This window comes from Physella acuta, unplaced genomic scaffold (genome assembly GCF_028476545.2).
Source record: "Physella acuta isolate Inbredline_101_S28 unplaced genomic scaffold, ASM2847654v3 ptg000891l, whole genome shotgun sequence".
NCBI lineage: Eukaryota > Metazoa > Mollusca > Gastropoda > Physidae > Physella > Physella acuta.
Window position 1 is genome coordinate 182,899 of NW_026732408.1, and position 25,394 is coordinate 208,292.

General features: G+C 43.1%; 2 protein-coding genes across 2 annotated transcripts in view; both read left to right on the plus strand.

The window, feature by feature from the left end:
* Positions 1-245: 245 nt before the first annotated feature.
* LOC131952850 (keratin-associated protein 10-8-like) lies at positions 246-2,360 on the plus strand (the record flags this gene model as incomplete). The annotated part of the gene is made up of 2 exons (XM_059315742.1): positions 246-857; positions 2,307-2,360. Coding segments are annotated over 2 exons (666 nt in total), but the record flags the coding sequence as incomplete, so codon positions are not given.
* Positions 2,361-3,480: 1,120 nt separating this feature from the next.
* The window catches only part of LOC131952845 (uncharacterized), a 40,578-nt gene continuing 18,664 nt past the window's right edge, over positions 3,481-25,394 (plus strand). Inside the window, exons 1-4 of the mRNA XM_059315734.1 lie at positions 3,481-3,578; positions 9,294-9,559; positions 12,159-12,355; positions 14,009-15,453. Of these exons, the coding sequence (XP_059171717.1) occupies positions 9,340-9,559; positions 12,159-12,355; positions 14,009-15,453 (1,862 nt within the window). The 5' untranslated portion in view covers positions 3,481-3,578; positions 9,294-9,339. The remainder of the gene's footprint in view (positions 3,579-9,293; positions 9,560-12,158; positions 12,356-14,008; positions 15,454-25,394) is intronic.

Genomic DNA, 25,394 nt, shown 5'->3' on the forward strand with positions numbered 1-25,394 from the left:
ATGTGATATGCCATCATGTGATATGCCATCATGTGATATGCCGTCATGTGATATGCCGTCATTTGATATGCCGTCATGTACATTTGATATGCCGTCGTGTAATATGCCGTCATTTGATATGCCGTCATGTGATATGCCGTCATGTGATATGCCATCATGTGATATGCCATCATGTGATATGCCGTCATGTGATATGCCGTCATGTGATATGCCGTCGTGTAATATGCCGTCATGTGATATGCCGTCATTTGATATGCCGTCATGTACATTTGATATGCCGTCATGTGATATGCCGTCATGTGATATGCCGTCATGTGATATGCCATCATGTGATATGCCGTCATGTGATATGCCGTCATTTGATATGCCGTCATGTACATTTGATATGCCGTCGTGTAATATGCCGTCATTTGATATGCCGTCATGTGATATGCCGTCATGTGATATGCCATCATGTGATATGCCATCATGTGATATGCCGTCATGTGATATGCCGTCATGTGATATGCCGTCGTGTAATATGCCGTCATGTGATATGCCGTCATTTGATATGCCGTCATGTACATTTGATATGCCGTCATGTGATATGCCGTCATGTGATATGCCGTCATGTGATATGCCATCATGTGATATGCCGTCATGTGATATGCCGTCATTTGATATGCCGTCATGTACATTTGATATGCCGTCGTGTAATATGCCGTCATTTGATATGCCGTCATGTGATATGCCGTCATGTGATATGCCGTCATGTGATATGCCATCATGTGATATGCCGTCATGTGATATGCCGTCATGTGATATGCCGTCATGTGATATGCCGTCATGTGATATGCCGTCATTTGATATGCCGTCATGTACATTTGATATGCCGTCATGTGATATGCCGTCATGTGATATGCCGTCATGTGATATGCCATCATGTGATATGCCGTCATGTGATATGCCGTCATTTGATATGCCGTCATGTACATTTGATATGCCGTCGTGTAATATGCCGTCATTTGATATGCCGTCATGTGATATGCCGTCATGTGATATGCCGTCATGTGATATGCCATCATGTGATATGCCGTCATGTGATATGCCGTCATGTGATATGCCGTCATGTGATATGCCGTCATGTGATATGCCGTCATTTGATATGCCGTCATGTGATATGCCGTCTTTTGATATGCCGTCATTTGATATGTCGTCATGTGATATGCCGTCGTGTAATATGCCGTCATTTGATATGCCGTCATGTGATATGCCGTCGTGTAATATGCCGTCATGTGATATGCCGTCATGTGATATGCCGTCATGTACATGTGATATGCCGTCATGTGATATGCCGTCATGTGATATGCCGTCATGTGATATGCCGTCACGTGATATGCCGCCAGGCTAAACAGACACGAAGACGGAATTCTAAAGAATAAAATTAAAAATTAAACAATCAAAGGAGGTAGATATGTTTAAACTTAGAAGTTTGCGCTTTGTCTAAATAAAAACAAGTTATTAAAAAGTCTAACGACAATTTAAGCGCAATTTCCTTATGTTATCCATAACAATTTTAAATCGAGATAAATCATAGCTCCTCCTCCTTCGCCTGCGTCTCGCGCAGTTCGCTGCTAAGCCAGCCAACACACATGATTTACCCTCCTTTGCTTTGCCTTCCACTGCCTTCTTTGCTATATAGTACTGTAATGTATTATGTATAATGTAATTTTTAAATAATGCGGACGTGTAGGGGGTGTATAGTTGTCGCGCTTTTAAAATTTTTTTTGTGACCGAACGAAAGGATATTTTTGAAAACTTTCTTCGGCAATATTGTTCTTAATTATGGCAGGAATTGATTGGTAAATGTTTCAAGTCGCTAAGTGGTCTGGTTGCCGAGATATGGGCCAAAAACTGCATTTTTTCGAGGTTTTTTGGCTTTTCCGGGAAATTCAGGAAGGAATTCCAGGAATGTTTTTGGCCTATGTTCTTCCTCGAAACTTGCTTAACATATTTGCTTTTGGAACTAGTCCTCGATATTGCTTCGTTGAGGAGGAGATACGACTTAAAGACGAATTAAAGCTGCGGACACACATCCATCCATACATTCCCAGAAATGACGAGTTAATAAACGCAATTCTCCAGAATGGAAATTGCGCTAAAAATGACTTAGTTAAAGACCTATATAGGCCCAGAAAAAAAAGATTATTAGTTTTTATTAATTAATCTTAACAACGGCGTAACAGTTCTAGTCCCCCCCTGCTATTATCCACCGGAAATATATTCCAATCCCTATCCTTATCTTATTTTTAACCTTTCAATTCCAGGATCACAACCTGTCATGTAATTTTGTGAGTAATTTTAAACTGTTCTTCATGTAGTCACATTGTAAAACCGGGGGGGGGGGGGGGGGGGGAATGTAGGACATTAGATATTATACGCCAATACAAATGTTAGGTTATTTAAAAATACCAACCGCTTATCAAAACATCCCATAACATACACGATTAAACGATCGTACCCACCATACGATTCATCTTTGTGACTCAATAATATGCTGTTCTTTTTCATGCATTGTCAAGATAAAATAAATGGTTATAACCCTTTTTACTTTCTCGTATATACGAAGTAGGCCTATAGAGAAAGTCTTGTAATCGTGCAAAAAAAAATTTGATATTTTTGCAAATCTCGACGTTTTACACCTCACTGATACGGAAAAGCATAATTTTGCAATCTTGTCTGTGTGTATGTCTGTGTGTGTGTCTGTGTGTGTGTCTGTAAACACATAACTTGAGTACCGTTACAGCTAGGTTGATGAAATTTCATATATAAGTATTTTATCAAAATCGTAGATCCGTATCAACTTTTGAGCGATTTCCGATAACCGGAAGTGGTACCTTTTTACTTTGAATTTTTCAAAAGCCTATAAATTGAGTACTATTTTAGATAGATAAATGAAATTTCACATGTAAGTAAAAGATCTAATTCTCTACCTTCTGTCAAATTTTGAGTAATTTCCGTTGACCGGAAGTACTAATTTACGCTATTTTTGATTTCTCAAAAAACTAATGTAAATTTCTAAAGTACTAATAATATTCCGCACTATTATGCACATTTTATTTGGCGTTCACTGGTGCGCAATTCTTTTTTCTACAAGTTTTTATTCTATTTTTAAAAAGTTTAAGTATTTAAAATGGATTAAAATTCATGTCTATATCCCGAGTTCCTATCCCCTGTTTTTTTATATAAGAATATTCGAGAAAGTTTAGGGGAGATCGTTCCCGGTTTATTAAAACAAATCTCATTACAGTTTCCTTAAGTTTAAAGACGGTGTAGCCATGTGGTATAATCTTCCCGTTATTTCTCATGTGTGAAACTAAAAGACGACCGCAGGTAGGCAGAAGATTTGAAGCGTAGCGAACACCTGAGTTCAGCCTGTGTCGCCTCACATTACCTGCGCCCCACGTATTTTGACCTTCGGAATTCATTTGTTTTCACCGCCGGCCTGGTTGGGTTGTCTGGGGGAGACAACTCGTTCAACACCCAGCCGTAAAGTGTTTTGTTTCAAACTGTGGAGACTGTGGCATGCACACAGACAGGTGACGTTTCTTATGAATTGTTGTTGACTTCTATTTTTCTGTCTGATAACTTCTAAACCTTGTATCATGTGTATGTTGTCTGGTAACTTCTAAACCTTATGTCATATGTATATTGTTTCTGGTAACTTCTAAATCTTATATAACATGTATGTTGTCTGGTAACTTCTAAACCTTATATAACATGTATGTTGTCTGGTAACTTCTAAACCTTATTTCACGTGTATATTGTCTGGTAACTTCTAAACCTTATATCATATGTATGTTGTCTGGTAACTTCTAAACCTTATATTACGTATATTGTCTGGTAACTTCTAAATCTCATATAACATGTATGTTGTCTGGTAACTTCTAAACCTTATATCATTTGTGTGTTGTCTGGTATCTTCTAAACCTTATGTCATATGTATATTGTTTCTGGTAACTTCTAAATCTTATATAACATGTATGTTGTCTGGTAACTTCTAAACCTTATATCATTTGTGTGTTGTCTGGTATCTTCTAAACCTTATTTCACGTGTATATTGTCTGGTAACTTCTAAACCTTATATCATATGTATGTTGTCTGGTATCTTCTAAACCTTATGTCATATGTATATTGTTTCTGGTAACTTCTAAATCTTATATAACATGTATGTTGTCTCAGAGGCGTAGCTAGGGGAGGGCGGGGAGGGCGGCCGCCCCGGGCGCCGACCCTAGGGGGGCGCCAAAAGGGGTAGAAAAAAATAATTAAAAGCTCATTTTAAGCTGCAGTTTTGAATTATAAACAGTCAAAGTAAAGAAATTTAACGGCTGAGAGACTTTGCATACTGATTTATCTGTTTTCTTCCTTGATTGTATAACTGTAAAACGTATATCTTTAAGAAACAGTGACCGGAAAAACCGCTTTCCAGCTTTCCTAGATGGGGAGGGGGGGCGCTTTTTCGAAGACTAAAATCGGAAAAATTCACAACGGATTAAGGCATAAATGATCGATATCACTAAGAAAAGAAACCCATTGAACTAAAGCGTATTTTACGATTGTGTAACATAAAAAAGAGTTAGTGACGTTTAAAATCCGCTCTACCATTTTTGTCCAAGATGGTGGGGCGCTTTTTCACTAACAAAAATCGCAGGATTTGTACTAGATCGGTTGCTAGATAACTCTTTTAAAACTTAGAAAAGAAATTAATTGTATTAACACTTAATGTACGATTTCACTACCCAGTTTTGCTAAGTAATAACGCGACTGGTTCTTAGTACGATTCTTACGATTCTCTCAACTTCATCGTGAGAGATCAGATACTTTTACTTGATTGCATTACATCTTAACTGGATCACTTCATTAAAGAGAAATAAATATCACGGATTCTTGCATCGCTATCCGTAAAATAGCAGACTGTCGGAGCGGGTGGTGGAAAGCGACACTCTTTGCCAAAGTTTTAAGAGAGAAGAAAATTAGTATATTGTACTGATTATTACTTTGTTCAACCTAACTGATAATTCAAAATTTCAATATTGGCCTACTATTATCGAAATTGTTCTAAAGACACGACCAAAAGTAGACCAAATACGGCTTGCACCTTCTACAAAATACACTCTAAAGCAGTGGTTCTTAACTTTTTGGAGTACCGAACCCCACCAGTTTCATATGCGCAATCACTGAACCCTTCTTAAACGTTGTATCGTCCACAATGACAAAATCCGATCGTGAATCCTATGAGTCGGGTGTGTGTCTTGACCTCCGCGGAAGCCCTGAGACTGAATTACCGAACCTCTCGGGTTCGATGAAGCCCACTTTTCTAAGCTCTTTTGATTTTTTACTTTTTATTCGTTTCGGCATCTTAAGGGGAATTTAATTGGCGTCCAGTGAAGTTTTAGGGAACGACAATCAGCGTAATTGTTAATTTTTTTCCAGACTGTCGCACACACATACACACTGTTATAACTGGGATTAGCATAGAATAGAAAACTAGGATAGAATATGGTTTAAATCTTAATAGTATTTATGGCCACACTACTATATTGTTTAATTGTAGATTAGATAGATCATAATAGCTGTAATAAGAATAACCCTTAGTGTATTTGATTGAACGTCCCCTTACTAGATACAAGTCAGAATAGCCTGTAGTTGTCCCAGTCGTAAAAAGTTCGAGTTAATGTATGCATAGGTCAAGCGCCCGCCCCTCGCGGGACTGCTGGGGTTAGGCAGGGTTTGGGTTACCTTAGGGTGAAGTTGGGGCCGTGCGAATGAATTAAGTTAGTTGAATGCTAGACTTGTTATCGTGTGGAAGTGTGTGTCTTGTGCTCCGTGGCAGAACTCTGTGCTAGTTTATTTCGTGTATTAAAAGTCTTAAAATCGTACGTGTGTTGGCGTTATTAAATCAAAGTTTAAACTGTTACCTCAACCCTCACTGCAGTCATCACCACCATCAAAACAAAGCACACAGATGACTACATAACACACACACGCGTATATATATATATATATATATATATATATATATATATATATATATATATATATATATATATATATATATATATATATATATATATGGGGGGGGGGGCGCCAAACTGAAAGTTCGCCCCGGGCGCCGGGAAGGGTCGCTACGCCTCTGTGTTGTCTGGTAACTTCTAAACCTTATATCCTGTGTATGTGATGACGTCTCTTGCCCAGCCATCTACTTTTGTTATGTGTATTGTTAAGTCGCTATTATCAACTGGAGTCAGCCCTTTCTTCTTGTATAAGCTATCCACAGAATACGCCGTAGAGCGCTACTTGATGCGGTTATTCACTTGTTACGCTACGGCGCTTATCTGTAACCTAGTTTTAATTATTTTTTTTACAATACGTTTTTTAAAGTTCATGGTAGAAATGTTGCTTCAGAAAAGTTTGTTCCGATCGTCGAATCCAAATAAAATGTATTATAGACTTTGCATTATTTATTGTATTAATAGTCAATAACCAAATACTATAGAGAATAAGGTTTAACTAACTAGGTCAGTGGCGTAGGCAGGGAGGGAGGGGTTAAAAATAATCTTTAAAGAACTCAAAAGGAAGTAGCTAATTCAAAATTGTAAGATCTAAGCTTAATGAACAATATTTTGGTTATATGTAATGTTCCACCTATTAACTTTAGTTTTACTATTAGATCGAAAAGCGATTTCAAAAACTTTCTTTATGCTCTAATATTTTAGCATTTATGATGAAAATGTATTTATTTATGAATGCAGACAACATAGCACTAGACTAGCAGCACCATTCACTAGCACTAGACTTGCAGCCCCATTCACTAGCACTAGACTAGCAGCACCATTCACTAGCACTAAACTAGCAGCACCATTCACTAGCACTAGACTAGCAGCACCATTCACTAGCACTAGACTAGCAGCCCAATTCACTAGCACTAGACTAGCTGCACCATTCACTAGCACTAGACTAGCAGCACCATTCACTAGCACTAGACTAGCAGCACCATTCACTAGCACTAGACTAGCAGCACCATTCACTAGAACTAGACTAGCAGCCCCATTCACTAGACTAGCAGCACCATTTACTAGCACTAGACTAGCAGCACCATTCACTAGCACTAGACTAGCAGCACCATTCACTAGCACTAGACTAGCAGCCCCATTCACTAGCACTAGACTAGCAGCACCATTCACTAGCACTAGACTAGCAGCACCATTCACTAGCACTAGACTAGCAGCACCATTCACTAGCACTAGACTAGCAGCACCATTCACTAGCACTAGACTAGCAGCACCATTCACTAGCACTAGACTAGCAGCACCATTCACTAGCACTAGACTAGCAGCACCATTCACTAGCACTAGACTAGCAGCACCATTCACTAGCACTAGTCTAGCAGCACCATTCACTAGCACTAGAGTAGCAGCACCATTCACTAGCACTAGACTGGCAGCACCATTCACTAGCACTAGACTAGCAGCACCATTCACTAGCACTAGACTAGCAGCACCATTCACTAGCACTAAACTAGCAGCAACATTCACTAGCACTAAACTAGCAGCAACATTCACTAGACTAGCAGCCCCATTCACTAGCACTAGACTAGCAGCCCCATTCACTAGCACTAGACTAGCAGCACCATTCACTAGCACTAGACTAGCAGCACCATTCAATAGCACTAGACTAGCAGCACCATTCACTAGCACTAAACTAGAAGCACCATTCACTAGCACTAAACTAGCAGCACCATTCACTAGCACTTGACTAGCAGCACCATTCACTAGCACTAGACTAGCAGCACCATTCACTAGCACTAGAGTAGCAGCACCATTCACTAGCACTAGACTGGCAGCACCATTCACTAGCACTAGACTAGCAGCACCATTCACTAGCACTAAACTAGCAGCACCATTCACGAGCACTAGACTAGCAGCCCCATTCACTAGCACTAGACTAGCAGCACCATTCACTAGCACTAGACTAGCAGCACCATTCACTAGCACTAGACTAGCAGCACCATTCACTAGCACTAGACTAGCAGCACCATTCACTAGACAAGCAGCACCATTCACTAGCACTAGACTAGCAGCACCATTCACTAGCACTAGTCTAGCAGCACCATTCACTAGCACTAGAGTAGCAGCACCATTCACTAGCACTAGACTAGCAGCCCCATTCACTAGCACTAGACTAGCAGCACCATTCACTAGCACTAAACTAGCAGCACCATTCACTAGCACTAGACTAGCAGCACCATTCACTAGCACTAGACTAGCAGCACCATTCACTAGCACTAGACTAGCAGCACCATTCACTAGCACTAGACTAGCAGCACCATTCACTAGCACTAAACTTGCCATGTTATTTACTTTTTCTAAATTAAAAAAAATCTGATCTGGAAACGAATGATTTCCAAATTAAATTTATAGAAAATAATATTTTGTGAAGCAAACAGTTTATAGAAAATAATATTTTGTGAAGCAAACAGTTTATAGAAAATAATATTTTGTGAAGCAAACAGTTTATAGAAAATAATATTTTGTGAAGCAAACAGTTTATAGAAAATAATATTTTGTGAAGTAAACAGTTTATAGAAAATAATATTTTGGGAAGCAAACAGTTTATAGAAAATAATATTTTGTGAAGCAAACAGTTTATAGAAAATAATATTTTGTGAAGCAAACAGTTTATAGAAAATAATATTTTGTGAAGCAAACAGTTTATAGAAAATAATATTTTGTGAAGCAAACAGTTTATAGAAAATAATATTTTGTGAAGCAAACAGTTTATAGAAAATAATATTTTGTGAAGCAAACAGTTTATAGAAAATAATATTTTGTGAAGCAAACAGTTTATAGAAAATAATATTTTGTGAAGCAAACAGTTTATAGAAAATAATATTTTGTGAAGCAAACAGTTTATAGAAAATAATATTTTGTGAAGCAAACAGTTTATAGAAAATAATATTTTGTGAAGCAAACAGTTTATAGAAAATAATATTTTGTGAAGCAAACAGTTTATAGAAAGAACGGGCCGACGAACGATTTTTCTTGACTGTATTTAGCATCACTGTAAAATGTAAACTTGTAGGGATGGGGTCAGTCAAGAGATTCATCTTTTGATGCAAGACTTTAATATGTAAACTGGTAGTGTAAACTTGTATAGTTTATTGTATCATGAAAGTTTCAACTCAAAATAATGTATGGTATTGAGTATTGATGATATGTTGTAATGAAGCTCCTTTCTCTTTGGATTCCCTTTAGACAGTGACTCAATTAACTACTGAAGTCATAAGGCGAGGTTTGAAAAATGGGGAAATCTAAACAAAGAACGACAACATCGGAAAAGTTTGATACAAGGGCTGGAAGTGTCTCTGAGGGCAGACACGGAGCAGAATTCTCACTTCTGCCATCTTGCCTTTCGCCGTCTGTTATCACCGCTCTAACCTTGACCTTTCGTGTGTATTACGTCATCCAGCCCCAAAACTGGTGGATGGTCCACCCGGATGAAGTATACCAATCGATAGAAGGTGAGTAACATACTTCATTTACATTATTATGTTGGGTTCATTCATTTTGCGACATACTTCATCTACATTATTATGTTGGGTTCATTCATTTTGCGACATACTTCATCTACATATGTTGGGTTCATTCATTTTGCGACATATTTCATCTACATATGTTGGGTTCATTCATTTTGCGACATACATCATCTACATTATTATGTTGGGTTCATTCATTTTGCGACATACTTCGTCTAAATGTTTTGGGTTCATTCGTTTTGCGACATATTTCATCTAAATGTTTTGGGCTCATTCGTTTTGCGACATATTTAATCTAAATGTTTAGGGTTCATTCGTTTTGCGAATACCCAAGGTCGTAATAGTATAGTTTCAATGTCACGGTAAAGTTTCAATGACACGGTAAGGTTTCAATACCCCGATAAAGTATCAATACCACGGTAAAGTCTCAATACCACGGTAAAGTTCCAATACCCCGGTAAAGTCTCAATGCCAACGTCAAGTCTCAATACCCCGGTAAAGTCTTAATGCCAAAATAAAGAATTCAACGTTGGAGAATTCGTGTCGTCATATAGATCTAATTATTTCAACAAGGTCACGTGTGTATCTATAAATACACACACGTTATATTGCTATTGACATACACATCGTGCTATTGACGTACACACACGCCGTGCTATTGACATACACACACACCGTGCTATTGACGTACACACACACACACCGTGCTATAGACGTACACACACACACCGTGATATTGACGTACACACACACACCGTGCTATTGACGTACACACACACACACACCGTGCTATTGACGTACACACACACACACCGTGCTATTGACGTACACACACACCGTGCTATTGACGTACACACACACACACACCGTGCTATTGACGTACACACACACACACCGTGCTATTGACGTACACACACACACCGTGCTATTGACGTACACACACACACCGTGCTATTGATGTACACACACATACTGTGCTATTGACGTACACACACACACCGTGCTATTGACGTACACACACCGTGCTATTGACGTACACACACACACTGTGCTATTGACGTACACACACACCGTGCTATTGACGTGCACACATACACACCGTGCTATTGACGTACACACACACACACCGTGCTATTGACGTACACACACACACACCGTGCTATTGACGTACACACACACACACACCGTGCTATTGACGTACACACACACACACCGTGCTATTGACGTACACACACACACCGTGCTATTGACAAACACACACACCGTGCTATTGACAAACACACACACACACCGTGCTATTGACCTACACACATACCGTGCTATTGACATAAACACATACACATCGCGCTATTGACGTACACACATACACGCCGTGCAATTGACGTACACACACACCGTGCTGTTGACGAACACACACACTGTGCTATTGACGAACACACACACACGCCGTGCAATTGACGTACACACATACACATCGTGCTATTTACGTACACACACACACTGTGCTATTGACGTACACACACACACACTGTGCTATTGACGTGTTTCCTTTAGTTAATGTCTTTTGGTTTTATTGTTAATCTCGTATTGATTTGTGTGACTTACATTCAGCCGACTATTGCCTTTCGATACTGATCTATTGATTTGAGCCAGTTTAGAAAAAAATACACTTTGTATTACTAGCGAAGACACATTCCCTGGTTATAATGCACATGTCTATAGGTTGAGAGGACTGAATGTGGGCTGTCAAGCTAAAAAAAAAAAAAATAACCAATTAAGATTAAGCCGCGTAGTTTTATTAAAGGGTTGAGTTTGTTAATAGATCTATAAATCTAATACTTTCCATAAAGTTCACACTTTTCTCAATTCTAAAGCATAAAAACCTAACCAGAGTTTTATGGGGGAAAAAAAATTGTTCATCTAAGGCAGCTGCGGCTTTGTTGCCGAACAGCCGTGAGTTTGGTTCTAAGAACAGCCGTGAGTTTGGTTCTAAGAACAGCCGTGAGTTTGGTTCTAAGAACAGCCGTGAGTTTGGTTCTAAGAACAGCCGTGAGTTTTGTTCTAAGAACAGCCGTGAGTTTGGTCCCAAAACTTTTCAGACTGCTTTATATTATTGTTAGTGGCCATTTTGTGGAGACATTTTGTCTTCAGTATCGTGTAATCTCTGATTCGATGTGACGCGTGTATCATTAAGTTCGACACTGATTTATTTCTTCTTTAGTTATCACATGTCTCGTTAGCCTCTAGTTATCACATGTCTCGTTATCCTCTAGTTGTCACATGTCTCGTTATCCTCTAGTTGTCACATGTCTCGTTATCCTCTAGTTATCACATGTCTCGTTATCCTCTACTTATCACATGTATCGTTATCCTCTACTTATCACATGTCTTGTTATCCTCTAGTTATCACATGTCTTGTTATCCTCTAGTTATCACATGTCTCGTTATCCTCTACTTATCACATGTCTCGTTATCCTCTACTTATCACATGTCTCGTTATCCTCTAGTTATCACATGTCTGTGCACTTGCTATATGATCCTGTGTGTATGAACGTGTAGAACTATCTCCTCCTTCCTCCACTAGTTGCCCACATTGAGAGCTATGGCTACGGGTTTCGAACCTACGAGTTCTCACCGCCCCAGCTAGCGAACAACGTCACCAAATATCGTCAAATGGAACTTCAAGAGGACATGTACGGACTTCGGTCTCCGATTTTTCCTTACTTTTACGTCATAGCTGAATGGCTTATTTCAAAATGTATTGTAGCCAGTCCTTATCTGGTAGGTCATTTTTGTGTGCACGCATATATATATATATATATATATATATATATATATATATATATATATATATATATATATATATATATATATATATATATATATAATGTATAAATTACGTTATCCTAATATATAAAAGGCTGTGTGCGCTCTTCTCTCTCTCTGTCCGCAAAATATTTTCGCCGGACATCACGTCAGAAACGGCAGCGATATATGGAGAACTTTATACGGACTTTTGTTGAAAATAATATGTTAGATGTTTTAAATGTATAACCACAATTTTATTTAAAGAAGAAAAATAAAAAATAAAGGCGTATTCGAATGTAGAGAAACAGTATTATTTATGCAACCGGAAAAGCATTAATGGATGTGAAAAAGAACGCATAAAACTGTGACGTCACTATTGCTTATACATTAACTAATGACGTCATCTGCCGTGTTTAGAATAAAAAGAAATGAACTATTTCATTCAAATTTGATTTAGATCTACGTACACTATGAAATGTATACAATACAATTTTTCCGGCCTAAACTCATAAAATTTATTTTATGTGTTTGGATTCTAGATCTAGAGATTCTAGATCTAGACTAAATCTAAATCTACGCAATAACTAGATCTAGCTAGACGTAGACGCTAAGATCTAGATTTAGACTCTAATTTCTCTAAAATCAATTCCAAAAATAAATTTCTATATTAGGACTAAACTATTTCAAGACTTATTTATTTTATACAAAATCTTTGTTTGGAACTGGCTAATTTGGGATAAAAAAATTAATTTGAAAGAATAGACATATTCGCGTAAGTTAAGATTTTAAAATACGTGTTTCATTCTCCGTATATTATAAGGTGCCTAAATAGCGGAGATGTTAGTGTACATTAAACCACGCAGGTGGTGCGGGTTCGAGACACACCAAGTCAACTTGGTTAATATATTTTTTTTAATTATGCTCGGGCTAAACTTAAAAAAAAAATTCTTTTAGGAATCTAGATCTAGATCTAGATTGTCGGGTGTCCGATAGGGCACTTCCCGGCGCCGCAGGCGCTTCAAATTTGGCAGGACCTTGCCTTGGGGCGACAGAACACGGGGGCCGGTTGGCCGAAAAGTCTACGATGAGGGGGTCAAAACTGACCTCGACTGACCGGTACCTTATATGAGCTATAAATTTTTTAAAAATGTCCACGGAGGAACCTCTTCATAACTCTTGAAGTCGTAGACCGACCCTCGGGCGAATTAATTAAGCATTCAAATTCTCAATGTTTTCGAAAGCCTAAGCGAAGCTGGGCAGCATGCCTAGTATCAGGGGCGTAGCGAGGGGGGGGGGCGGGGGGTGCGGACCGCACCGGGTGACACCATTTAGGGGGGTGACACCAAGGCAAAAAATAGCAAAACATATAGAGAAAAACTCGAGGGGGGGGGGGGGTGCAAATCGAAAGTTTGAGGGGGGGGGGTGCAAATCGAAAACTCGAGGAGGGGGTGCAAATCGAAAGTTTGAAAGTTTGTCCCTGGGAAGGGTCTCTATGCCTCTGGGGGGGGGGGTGACACCATTAAGTGCCGCACCGGGTGACACCCGACCTCGCTACGCCACTGCCTAATATTATATAGTATATAATAACGTCACCTCTTTTATTAAAATGTCTGTCATCTTCCCCAGCTGTGGCGAGTGTGTCACGTGTGTGTGACCTCCATGTTGCCTCTAGCTGTGGCCAGGTACGCCACAAGTCTCACGACTTGGCCTGACGTCCCTGTCCTATCTGCTCTGTTAGTGGCCGTCTCTGTACACCTCAACGTGTTCGGTACACATTGTCTGCTACATTCTTTCCTGGCGCCTTTTACCTTCCTAGGCTTGTCCTTGCTCATGGCCACTTCACACGAGGCAACTGACCGTCAACACCCCGGGGGTGAGCCCGGGGGTAACGGGACCAAGGACGTGGATCTAAAGCTGGTCACAAACAGGGGCGCTTACAAGCATTTTGTGTCAAGGTTTTCGATTGGCTGCCTGATAGGTATCACGTGCTACGTGCGCCCTGACACCGTGTCTGTGTACGGCTTGCACGTGGTCCTGTGCTCCACCGTCCGACGCTTGCTGCAGACGGCCGGCTGGGTCCCCGTCTGTGTCGGCGTCCTCTTTTCAGCGTCGCTCGGGGCTCTTGTGGACTTTGGTTATTACGGCTGGGGAGTGATTAGCCCAATCAACTGGTTCAGGTTTAATGTCGTCAAAGATCTATCAACAAAAATCTTTGGAAAGATGAGCAGCTTTATGTACTTCACTGATGTTTTCTTAAATGACCCAGGCATAGCTTTATTATCAGCCATCGTCGCCATTGTCCAGATATGTTTGTATCTGCGTCAAGAAGACAAGCCAGGAGAAACAAAAGTTTTCAAAAAACTAGGATCTAACTTTCATTCTAACGAAAAGAATTCCACTTGTTTAACTTTAGGCCTAACTAGTACACTTTTCATCATGTATTCGTTGAAAGGACACAAGGAAGTCCGTTTTGTTCACGACGCCATTGTGTTGTTTTACATCCATGCTGCACTAGTGTTGGTCGCCCTGAGATCGACCTTCAGTTCCTGGACATCTAGTCACGTGATACGCGCCATTCTGGCCGTGTTTGTTCTCATCCAATGGCAAGTGTTCCCCAGTGCCGTCAACAACAAACGGTGGGTGTACCTGGGTGCCGAAGGTGTGCATGACGTTAATGCTTGTATAGAATTTATTTCAAGGCAAACTGACGTCAAAGGTGTTTTCTACGACAGTAACATATTTATGACTGGAGGCATGACGTTGCTGCATCATGACGTCACTATCCTCACACTTGTAACCGGAGGCTTCTACGAGTTCGGGCCGACGTCACGAGTGAACGTCACAACAAGATCGGTGAACGAAATGACGCAAGCTTCCAACTACGTAGCTCTGTCTAACGCCCCCGCCGTAGCCAGGGTAATCATTGAGAACAGCAACTACAACTACTTGGTGCTGAGGGGGGACAGGCAGTTCCTGGGGGCGGGCTTTCATCAGGTCTTCACTGCTGGCACCAGACGTGTACTGAAGAGATCGTCTGGTGCAGAGTCTCAGCTTCAGGAAATGTTGGGCAGGCAAGTAGGCTACAAAAGCCTTAGAAACCATAACAAGTAATATAAAATGTTGGGCAGGCAAGTAGGCTACAAAAGCCTTAGAAACCATAACAAGTAATATAAAATGTTGGGCAGGCAAGTAGGCTACACCAGCCTTAGAAACCATAACAAGTAATATAAAATGTTGGGCAGGCAAGTAGGCTACAAAAGCCTTAGAAACCATAAAAAGTAATATAAAATGTTGAGCAGGCAAGTAGGCTACACCAGCCACAGAACCATAACAGGTAATTTCGTCTGTCTACTTGGAATTCACCCACATAGTACATACGGTATAAAGTAGCCTTTTGGTTCTTATTTCAACGAACATATCCTCATAACGGTGTGTTTTTCAACAAGTATGTAACATTAATATACAAGAAGTTTCATACAACACGTTTTATACAGCACGTTTCATACATGTTTTATACAGCACGTTTCATATAACAAGGTTCATAGAACACGTTTCATACAACATTTTTCATACAACATGTTTCATACAACACGTTTCAGACAGCACGGTTATTACAACAGGTTTCAAACAGCACTACTGTTCTCACCACATTAACTGACTGTTGCCTTGATCCCACTCGGTACCAACACGACTGTTCTCACCACATTAACTGACTGTTGCCTTGATCCCCCAGGATCCCACTTGGTACCAACACGACTGTTCTCACCACATTAACTGACTGTTGCCTTGATCCCCCAGGATCCCACTTGGTACCAACACGACTATTCTCACCACATTAACTGACTGTTGCCTTGATCCCCCAGGATCCCACTTGGTACCAACACGACTGTTCTCACCACATTAACTGACTGTTGCCTTGATCCCCCAGGATCCCACTTGGTACCAACACGACTGTTCTCACCACATTAACTGACTGTTGCCTTGATCCCCCAGGATCCCACTTGGTACCAACACCACTGTTCTCACCACATTAACTGACTGTTGCCTTGATCCCACTTGGTACCAACACGACTGTTCTCACCACATTAACTGACTGTTGCCTTGATCCCACTTGGTACCAACACGACTGTTCTCACCACATTAACTGACTGTTGCCTTGATCCCACTTGGTACCAACACGACTGTTCTCACCACATTAACTGACTGTTGCCTTGATCCCACTTGGTACCAACACGACTGTTCTCACCACATTAACTGACTGTTGCCTTGATCCCCCAGGATCCCACTTGGTACCAACACGACTGTTCTCACCACATTAACTGACTGTTGCCTTGATCCCCCAGGATCCCACTTGGTACCAACACCACTGTTCTCACCACATTAACTGACTGTTGCCTTGATCCCACTTGGTACCAACACGACTGTTCTCACCACATTAACTGACTGTTGCCTTGATCCCACTTGGTACCAACACGACTGTTCTCACCACATTAACTGACTGTTGCCTTGATCCCACTTGGTACCAACACGACTGTTCTCACCACATTAACTGACTGTTGCCTTGATCCCACTTGGTACCAACACGACTGTTCTCACCACATTAACTGACTGTTGCCTTGATCCCACTTGGTACCAACACGACTGTTCTCACCACATTAACTGACTGTTGCCTTGATCCCCCAGGATCCCACTTGGTACCAACAAGACTGTTCTCACCACATTAACTGACTGTTGCCTTGATCCCACTTGGTACCAACACGACTGTTCTCACCACATTAACTGACTGTTGCCTTGATCCCACTTGGTACCAACACGACTGTTCTCACCACATTAACTGACTGTTGCCTTGATCCCACTTGGTACCAACACCACTGTTCTCACCACATTAACTGGCTGTTGCCTTGATCCCCCAGGATCCCACTTTATACCAACACTACTGTTCTCACCACATTAACTGACTGTTGCCTTGATCCCCCAGGATCCCACTTGGTACCAACACGACTGTTCTCACCACATTAACTGACTGTTGCCTTGATCCCCCAGGATCCCACTTGGTACCAACACGACTGTTCTCACCACATTAACTGACTGTTGCCTTGATCCCCCAGGATCCCACTTGGTACCAACACCACTGTTCTCACCACATTAACTGACTGTTGCCTTGATCCCACTTGGTACCAACACGACTGTTCTCACCACATTAACTGACTGTTGCCTTGATCCCACTTGGTACCAACACGACTGTTCTCACCACATTAACTGACTGTTGCCTTGATCCCACTTGGTACCAACACGACTGTTCTCACCACATTAACTGACTGTTGCCTTGATCCCACTTGGTACCAACACGACTGTTCTCACCACATTAACTGACTGTTGCCTTGATCCCACTTGGTACCAACACGACTGTTCTCACCACATTAACTGACTGTTGCCTTGATCCCCCAGGATCCCACTTGGTACCAACACGACTGTTCTCACCACATTAACTGACTGTTGCCTTGATCCCACTTGGTACCAACACGACTGTTCTCACCACATTAACTGACTGTTGCCTTGATCCCACTTGGTACCAACACGACTGTTCTCACCACATTAACTGACTGTTGCCTTGATCCCACTTGGTACCAACACCACTGTTCTCACCACATTAACTGGCTGTTGCCTTGATCCCCCAGGATCCCACTTTATACCAACACTACTGTTCTCACCACATTAACTGACTGTTGCCTTGATCCCCCAGGATCCCACTTGGTACCAACACGACTGTTCTCACCACATTAACTGACTGTTGCCTTGATCCCACTTGGTACCAACACGACTGTTCTCACCACATTAACTGACTGTTGCCTTGATCCCACTTGGTACCAACACGACTGTTCTCACCACATTAACTGGCTGTTGCCTTGATCCCCCAGGATCCCACTTTATACCAACACTACTGTTCTCACCACATTAACTGACTGTTGCCTTGATCCCCCAGGATCCCACTTGGTACCAACACGACTGTCCTCACCACATTAACTGACTGTTGCCTTGATCCCCCAGGATCCCACTTGGTACCAACACGACTGTTCTCACCACATTAACTGACTGTTGCCTTGATCCCACTTGGTACCAACACGACTGTTCTCACCACATTAACTGACTGTTGCCTTGATCCCCCAGGATCCCACTTGGTACCAACACGACTGTTCTCACCACATTAACTGACTGTTGCCTTGATCCCCCAGGATCCCACTTGGTACCAACACGACTGTTCTCACCACATTAACTGACTGTTGCCTTGATCCCACTTGGTAGCAACACGACTGTTCTCACCACATTAACTGACTGCTGCCTTGATCCCCCAGGATCCCACTTGGTACCAACACGACTGTTCTCACCACATTAACTGACTGTTGCCTTGATCCCACTTGGTACCAACACGACTGTTCTCACCACATTAACTGACTGTTGCCTTGATCCCACTTGGTACCAACACGACTGTTCTCACCACATTAACTGACTGTTGCCTTGATCCCACTTGGTACCAACACGACTGTTCTCACCACATTAACTGACTGTTGCCTTGATCCCACTTGGTACCAACACGACTGTTCTCACCACATTAACTGACTGTTGCCTTGATCCCCCAGGATCCCACTTGGTACCAACACGACTGTTCTCACCACATTAACTGACTGTTGCCTTGATCCCACTTGGTACCAACACGACTGTTCTCACCACATTAACTGACTGTTGCCTTGATCCCACTTGGTACCAACACGACTGTTCTCACCACATTAACTGACTGTTGCCTTGATCCCACTTGGTACCAACACCACTGTTCTCACCACATTAACTGGCTGTTGCCTTGATCCCCCAGGATCCCACTTTATACCAACACTACTGTTCTCACCACATTAACTGACTGTTGCCTTGATCCCCCAGGATCCCACTTGGTACCAACACGACTGTTCTCACCACATTAACTGACTGTTGCCTTGATCCCCCAGGATCCCACTTGGTACCAACACGACTGTTCTCACCACATTAACTGACTGTTGCCTTGATCCCACTTGGTACCAACACGACTGTTCTCACCACATTAACTGACTGTTGCCTTGATCCCACTTGGTACCAACACGACTGTTCTCACCACATTAACTGACTGTTGCCTTGATCCCACTTGGTACCAACACGACTGTTCTCACCACATTAACTGACTGTTGCCTTGATCCCACTTGGTACCAACACGACTGTTCTCACCACATTAACTGACTGTTGCCTTGATCCCACTTGGTACCAACACGACTGTTCTCACCACATTAACTGACTGTTGCCTTGATCCCCCAGGATCCCACTTGGTACCAACACGACTGTTCTCACCACATTAACTGACTGTTGCCTTGATCCCACTTGGTACCAACACGACTGTTCTCACCACATTAACTGACTGTTGCCTTGATCCCACTTGGTACCAACACGACTGTTCTCACCACATTAACTGACTGTTGCCTTGATCCCACTTGGTACCAACACCACTGTTCTCACCACATTAACTGGCTGTTGCCTTGATCCCCCAGGATCCCACTTTATACCAACACTACTGTTCTCACCACATTAACTGACTGTTGCCTTGATCCCCCAGGATCCCACTTGGTACCAACACGACTGTTCTCACCACATTAACTGACTGTTGCCTTGATCCCACTTGGTACCAACACGACTGTTCTCACCACATTAACTGACTGTTGCCTTGATCCCACTTGGTACCAACACGACTGTTCTCACCACATTAACTGGCTGTTGCCTTGATCCCCCAGGATCCCACTTTATACCAACACTACTGTTCTCACCACATTAACTGACTGTTGCCTTGATCCCCCAGGATCCCACTTGGTACCAACACGACTGTCCTCACCACATTAACTGACTGTTGCCTTGATCCCCCAGGATCCCACTTGGTACCAACACGACTGTTCTCACCACATTAACTGACTGTTGCCTTGATCCCACTTGGTACCAACACGACTGTTCTCACCACATTAACTGACTGTTGCCTTGATCCCCCAGGATCCCACTTGGTACCAACACGACTGTTCTCACCACATTAACTGACTGTTGCCTTGATCCCCCAGGATCCCACTTGGTACCAACACGACTGTTCTCACCACATTAACTGACTGTTGCCTTGATCCCACTTGGTAGCAACACGACTGTTCTCACCACATTAACTGACTGCTGCCTTGATCCCCCAGGATCCCACTTGGTACCAACACGACTGTTCTCACCACATTAACTGACTGTTGCCTTGATCCCCCAGGATCCCACTTGGTACCAACACGACTGTTCTCACCACATTAACTGACTGTTGCCTTGATCCCACAGGATCCCACTTGGTACCAACACGACTGTTCTCACCACATTAACTGACTGTTGCCTTGATCCCACTTGGTAGCAACACGACTGTTCTCACCACATTAACTGACTGTTGTCTTGATCCCACTTGGTACCAACACGACTGTTCTCACCACATTAACTGGCTGTTGCCTTGATCCCCCAGGATCCCACTTTATACCAACACTACTGTTCTCACCACATTAACTGACTGTTGCCTTGATCCCCCAGGATCCCACTTGGTACCAACACGACTGTCCTCACCACATTAACTGACTGTTGCCTTGATCCCACTTGGTACCAACACTACTGTTCTCACCACATTAACTGACTGTTGCCTTGATCCCCCAGGATCCCACTTGGTACCAACACGACTGTTCTCACCACATTAACTGACTGTTGCCTTGATCCCCCAGTATCCCACTCGGTACCAACACGACTGTTCTCACCACATTAACTGACTGTTGCCTTGATCCCACTTGGTACCAACACGACTGTTCTCACCACATTAACTGACTGTTGCCTTGATCCCCCAGGATCCCACTTGGTACCAACACGACTGTTCTCACCACATTAACTGACTGTTGCCTTGATCCCCCAGGATCCCACTTGGTACCAACACGACTGTTCTCACCACATTAACTGACTGTTGCCTTGATCCCACTTGGTAGCAACACGACTGTTCTCACCACATTAACTGACTGCTGCCTTGATCCCCCAGGATCCCACTTGGTACCAACACGACTGTTCTCACCACATTAACTGACTGTTGCCTTGATCCCACTTGGTACCAACACGACTGTTCTCACCACATTAACTGACTGTTGCCTTGATCCCACTTGGTACCAACACGACTGTTCTCACCACATTAACTGACTGTTGCCTTGATCCCACTTGGTACCAACACGACTGTTCTCACCATATTAACTGACTGTTGCCTTGATCCCACTTGGTACCAACACGACTGTTCTCACCACATTAACTGACTGTTGCCTTGATCCCCCAGGATCCCACTTGGTACCAACACGACTGTTCTCACCACATTAACTGACTGTTGCCTTGATCCCACTTGGTACCAACACGACTGTTCTCACCACATTAACTGACTGTTGCCTTGATCCCACTTGGTACCAACACGACTGTTCTCACCACATTAACTGACTGTTGCCTTGATCCCACTTGGTACCAACACCACTGTTCTCACCACATTAACTGGCTGTTGCCTTGATCCCCCAGGATCCCACTTGGTACCAACACGACTGTTCTCACCACATTAACTGACTGTTGCCTTGATCCCCCAGGATCCCACTTGGTACCAACACGACTGTTCTCACCACATTAACTGACTGTTGCCTTGATCCCCCAGGATCCCACTTGGTACCAACACCACTGTTCTCACCACATTAACTGACTGTTGCCTTGATCCCACTTGGTACCAACACGACTGTTCTCACCACATTAACTGACTGTTGCCTTGATCCCACTTGGTACCAACACGACTGTTCTCACCACATTAACTGACTGTTGCCTTGATCCCACTTGGTACCAACACGACTGTTCTCACCACATTAACTGACTGTTGCCTTGATCCCACTTGGTACCAACACGACTGTTCTCACCACATTAACTGACTGTTGCCTTGATCCCACTTGGTACCAACACGACTGTTCTCACCACATTAACTGACTGTTGCCTTGATCCCCCAGGATCCCACTTGGTACCAACACGACTGTTCTCACCACATTAACTGACTGTTGCCTTGATCCCACTTGGTACCAACACGACTGTTCTCACCACATTAACTGACTGTTGCCTTGATCCCACTTGGTACCAACACGACTGTTCTCACCACATTAACTGACTGTTGCCTTGATCCCACTTGGTACCAACACCACTGTTCTCACCACATTAACTGGCTGTTGCCTTGATCCCCCAGGATCCCACTTTATACCAACACTACTGTTCTCACCACATTAACTGACTGTTGCCTTGATCCCCCAGGATCCCACTTGGTACCAACACGACTGTTCTCACCACATTAACTGACTGTTGCCTTGATCCCACTTGGTACCAACACGACTGTTCTCACCACATTAACTGACTGTTGCCTTGATCCCACTTGGTACCAACACGACTGTTCTCACCACATTAACTGGCTGTTGCCTTGATCCCCCAGGATCCCACTTTATACCAACACTACTGTTCTCACCACATTAACTGACTGTTGCCTTGATCCCCCAGGATCCCACTTGGTACCAACACGACTGTCCTCACCACATTAACTGACTGTTGCCTTGATCCCCCAGGATCCCACTTGGTACCAACACGACTGTTCTCACCACATTAACTGACTGTTGCCTTGATCCCACTTGGTACCAACACGACTGTTCTCACCACATTAACTGACTGTTGCCTTGATCCCCCAGGATCCCACTTGGTACCAACACGACTGTTCTCACCACATTAACTGACTGTTGCCTTGATCCCACTTGGTAGCAACACGACTGTTCTCACCACATTAACTGACTGCTGCCTTGATCCCCCAGGATCCCACTTGGTACCAACACGACTGTTCTCACCACATTAACTGACTGTTGCCTTGATCCCCCAGGATCCCACTTGGTACCAACACGACTGTTCTCACCACATTAACTGACTGTTGCCTTGATCCCACAGGATCCCACTTGGTACCAACACGACTGTTCTCACCACATTAACTGACTGTTGCCTTGATCCCACTTGGTAGCAACACGACTGTTCTCACCACATTAACTGACTGTTGTCTTGATCCCACTTGGTACCAACACGACTGTTCTCACCACATTAACTGGCTGTTGCCTTGATCCCCCAGGATCCCACTTTATACCAACACTACTGTTCTCACCACATTAACTGACTGTTGCCTTGATCCCCCAGGATCCCACTTGGTACCAACACGACTGTCCTCACCACATTAACTGACTGTTGCCTTGATCCCACTTGGTACCAACACGACTGTCCTCACCACATTAACTGACTGTTGCCTTGATCCCACAGGATCCCACTTGGTACCAACACGACTGTTCTCACCACATTAACTGACTGTTGCCTTGATCCCCCAGTATCCCACTCGGTACCAACACGACTGTTCTCACCACATTAACTGACTGTTGCCTTGATCCCCCAGGATCCCACTTGGTACCAACACGACTGTTCTCACCACATTAACTGACTGTTGCCTTGATCCCCCAGGATCCCACTTGGTACCAACACGACTGTTCTCACCACATTAACTGACTGTTGCCTTGATCCCCCAGGATCCCACTTGGTACCAACACGACTGTTCTCACCACATTAACTGACTGTTGCCTTGATCCCCCAGGATCCCACTTGGTACCAACACGACTGTTCTCACCACATTAACTGGCTGTTGCCTTGATCCCACTTGGTACCAACACGACTGTTCTCACCACATTAACTGGCTGTTGCCTTGATCCCACTTGGTACCAACACGACTGTTCTCACCACATTAACTGACTGTTGCCTTGATCCCACTTGGTACCAACACGACTGTTCTCACCACATTAACTGACTGTTGTCTTGATCCCCTAGGATCCCACTTGGTACCAACACTACTGTTCTCACCACATTAACTGACTGTTGCCTTGATCCCCCAGGATCCCACTTGGTACCAACACGACTGTTCTCACCACATTAACTGACTGTTGCCTTGATCCCCCAGGATCCCACTTGGTACCAACACGACTGTTCTCACCACATTAACTGACTGTTGCCTTGATCCCACTTGGTAGCAACACGACTGTTCTCACCACATTAACTGACTGCTGCCTTGATCCCCCAGGATCCCACTTGGTACCAACACGACTGTTCTCACCACATTAACTGACTGTTGCCTTGATCCCCCAGGATCCCACTTGGTACCAACACGACTGTTCTCACCACATTAACTGACTGTTGCCTTGATCCCAAAGATCCCACTTGGTACCAACACGACTGTTCTCACCACATTAACTGACTGTTGCCTTGATCCCCCAGGATCCCACTTGGTACCAACACGACTGTTCTCACCACATTAACTGACTGTTGCCTTGATCCCCCAGGATCCCACTTGGTACCAACACCACTGTTCTCACCACATTAACTGACTGTTGCCTTGATCCCACTTGGTACCAACACGACTGTTCTCACCACATTAACTGACTGTTGTCTTGATCCCCTAGGATCCCACTTGGTACCAACACCACTGTTCTCACCACATTAACTGACTGTTGCCTTGATCCCACTTGGTACCAACACGACTGTTCTCACCACATTAACTGACTGATGCCTTGATCCCCCAGGATCCCACTTGGTACCAACACCACTGTTCTCACCACATTAACTGTTGCCTTGATCCCACTTGGTACCAACACGACTGTTCTCACCACATTAACTGACTGTTGCCTTGATCCCACTTGGTACCAACACGACTGTTCTCACCACATTAACTGACTGTTGCCTTGATCCCACTTGGTACCAACACGACTGTTCTCACCACATTAACTGACTGTTGCCTTGATCCCCCAGGATCCCACTTGGTACCAACACGACTGTTCTCACCACATTAACTGACTGTTGCCTTGATCCCACT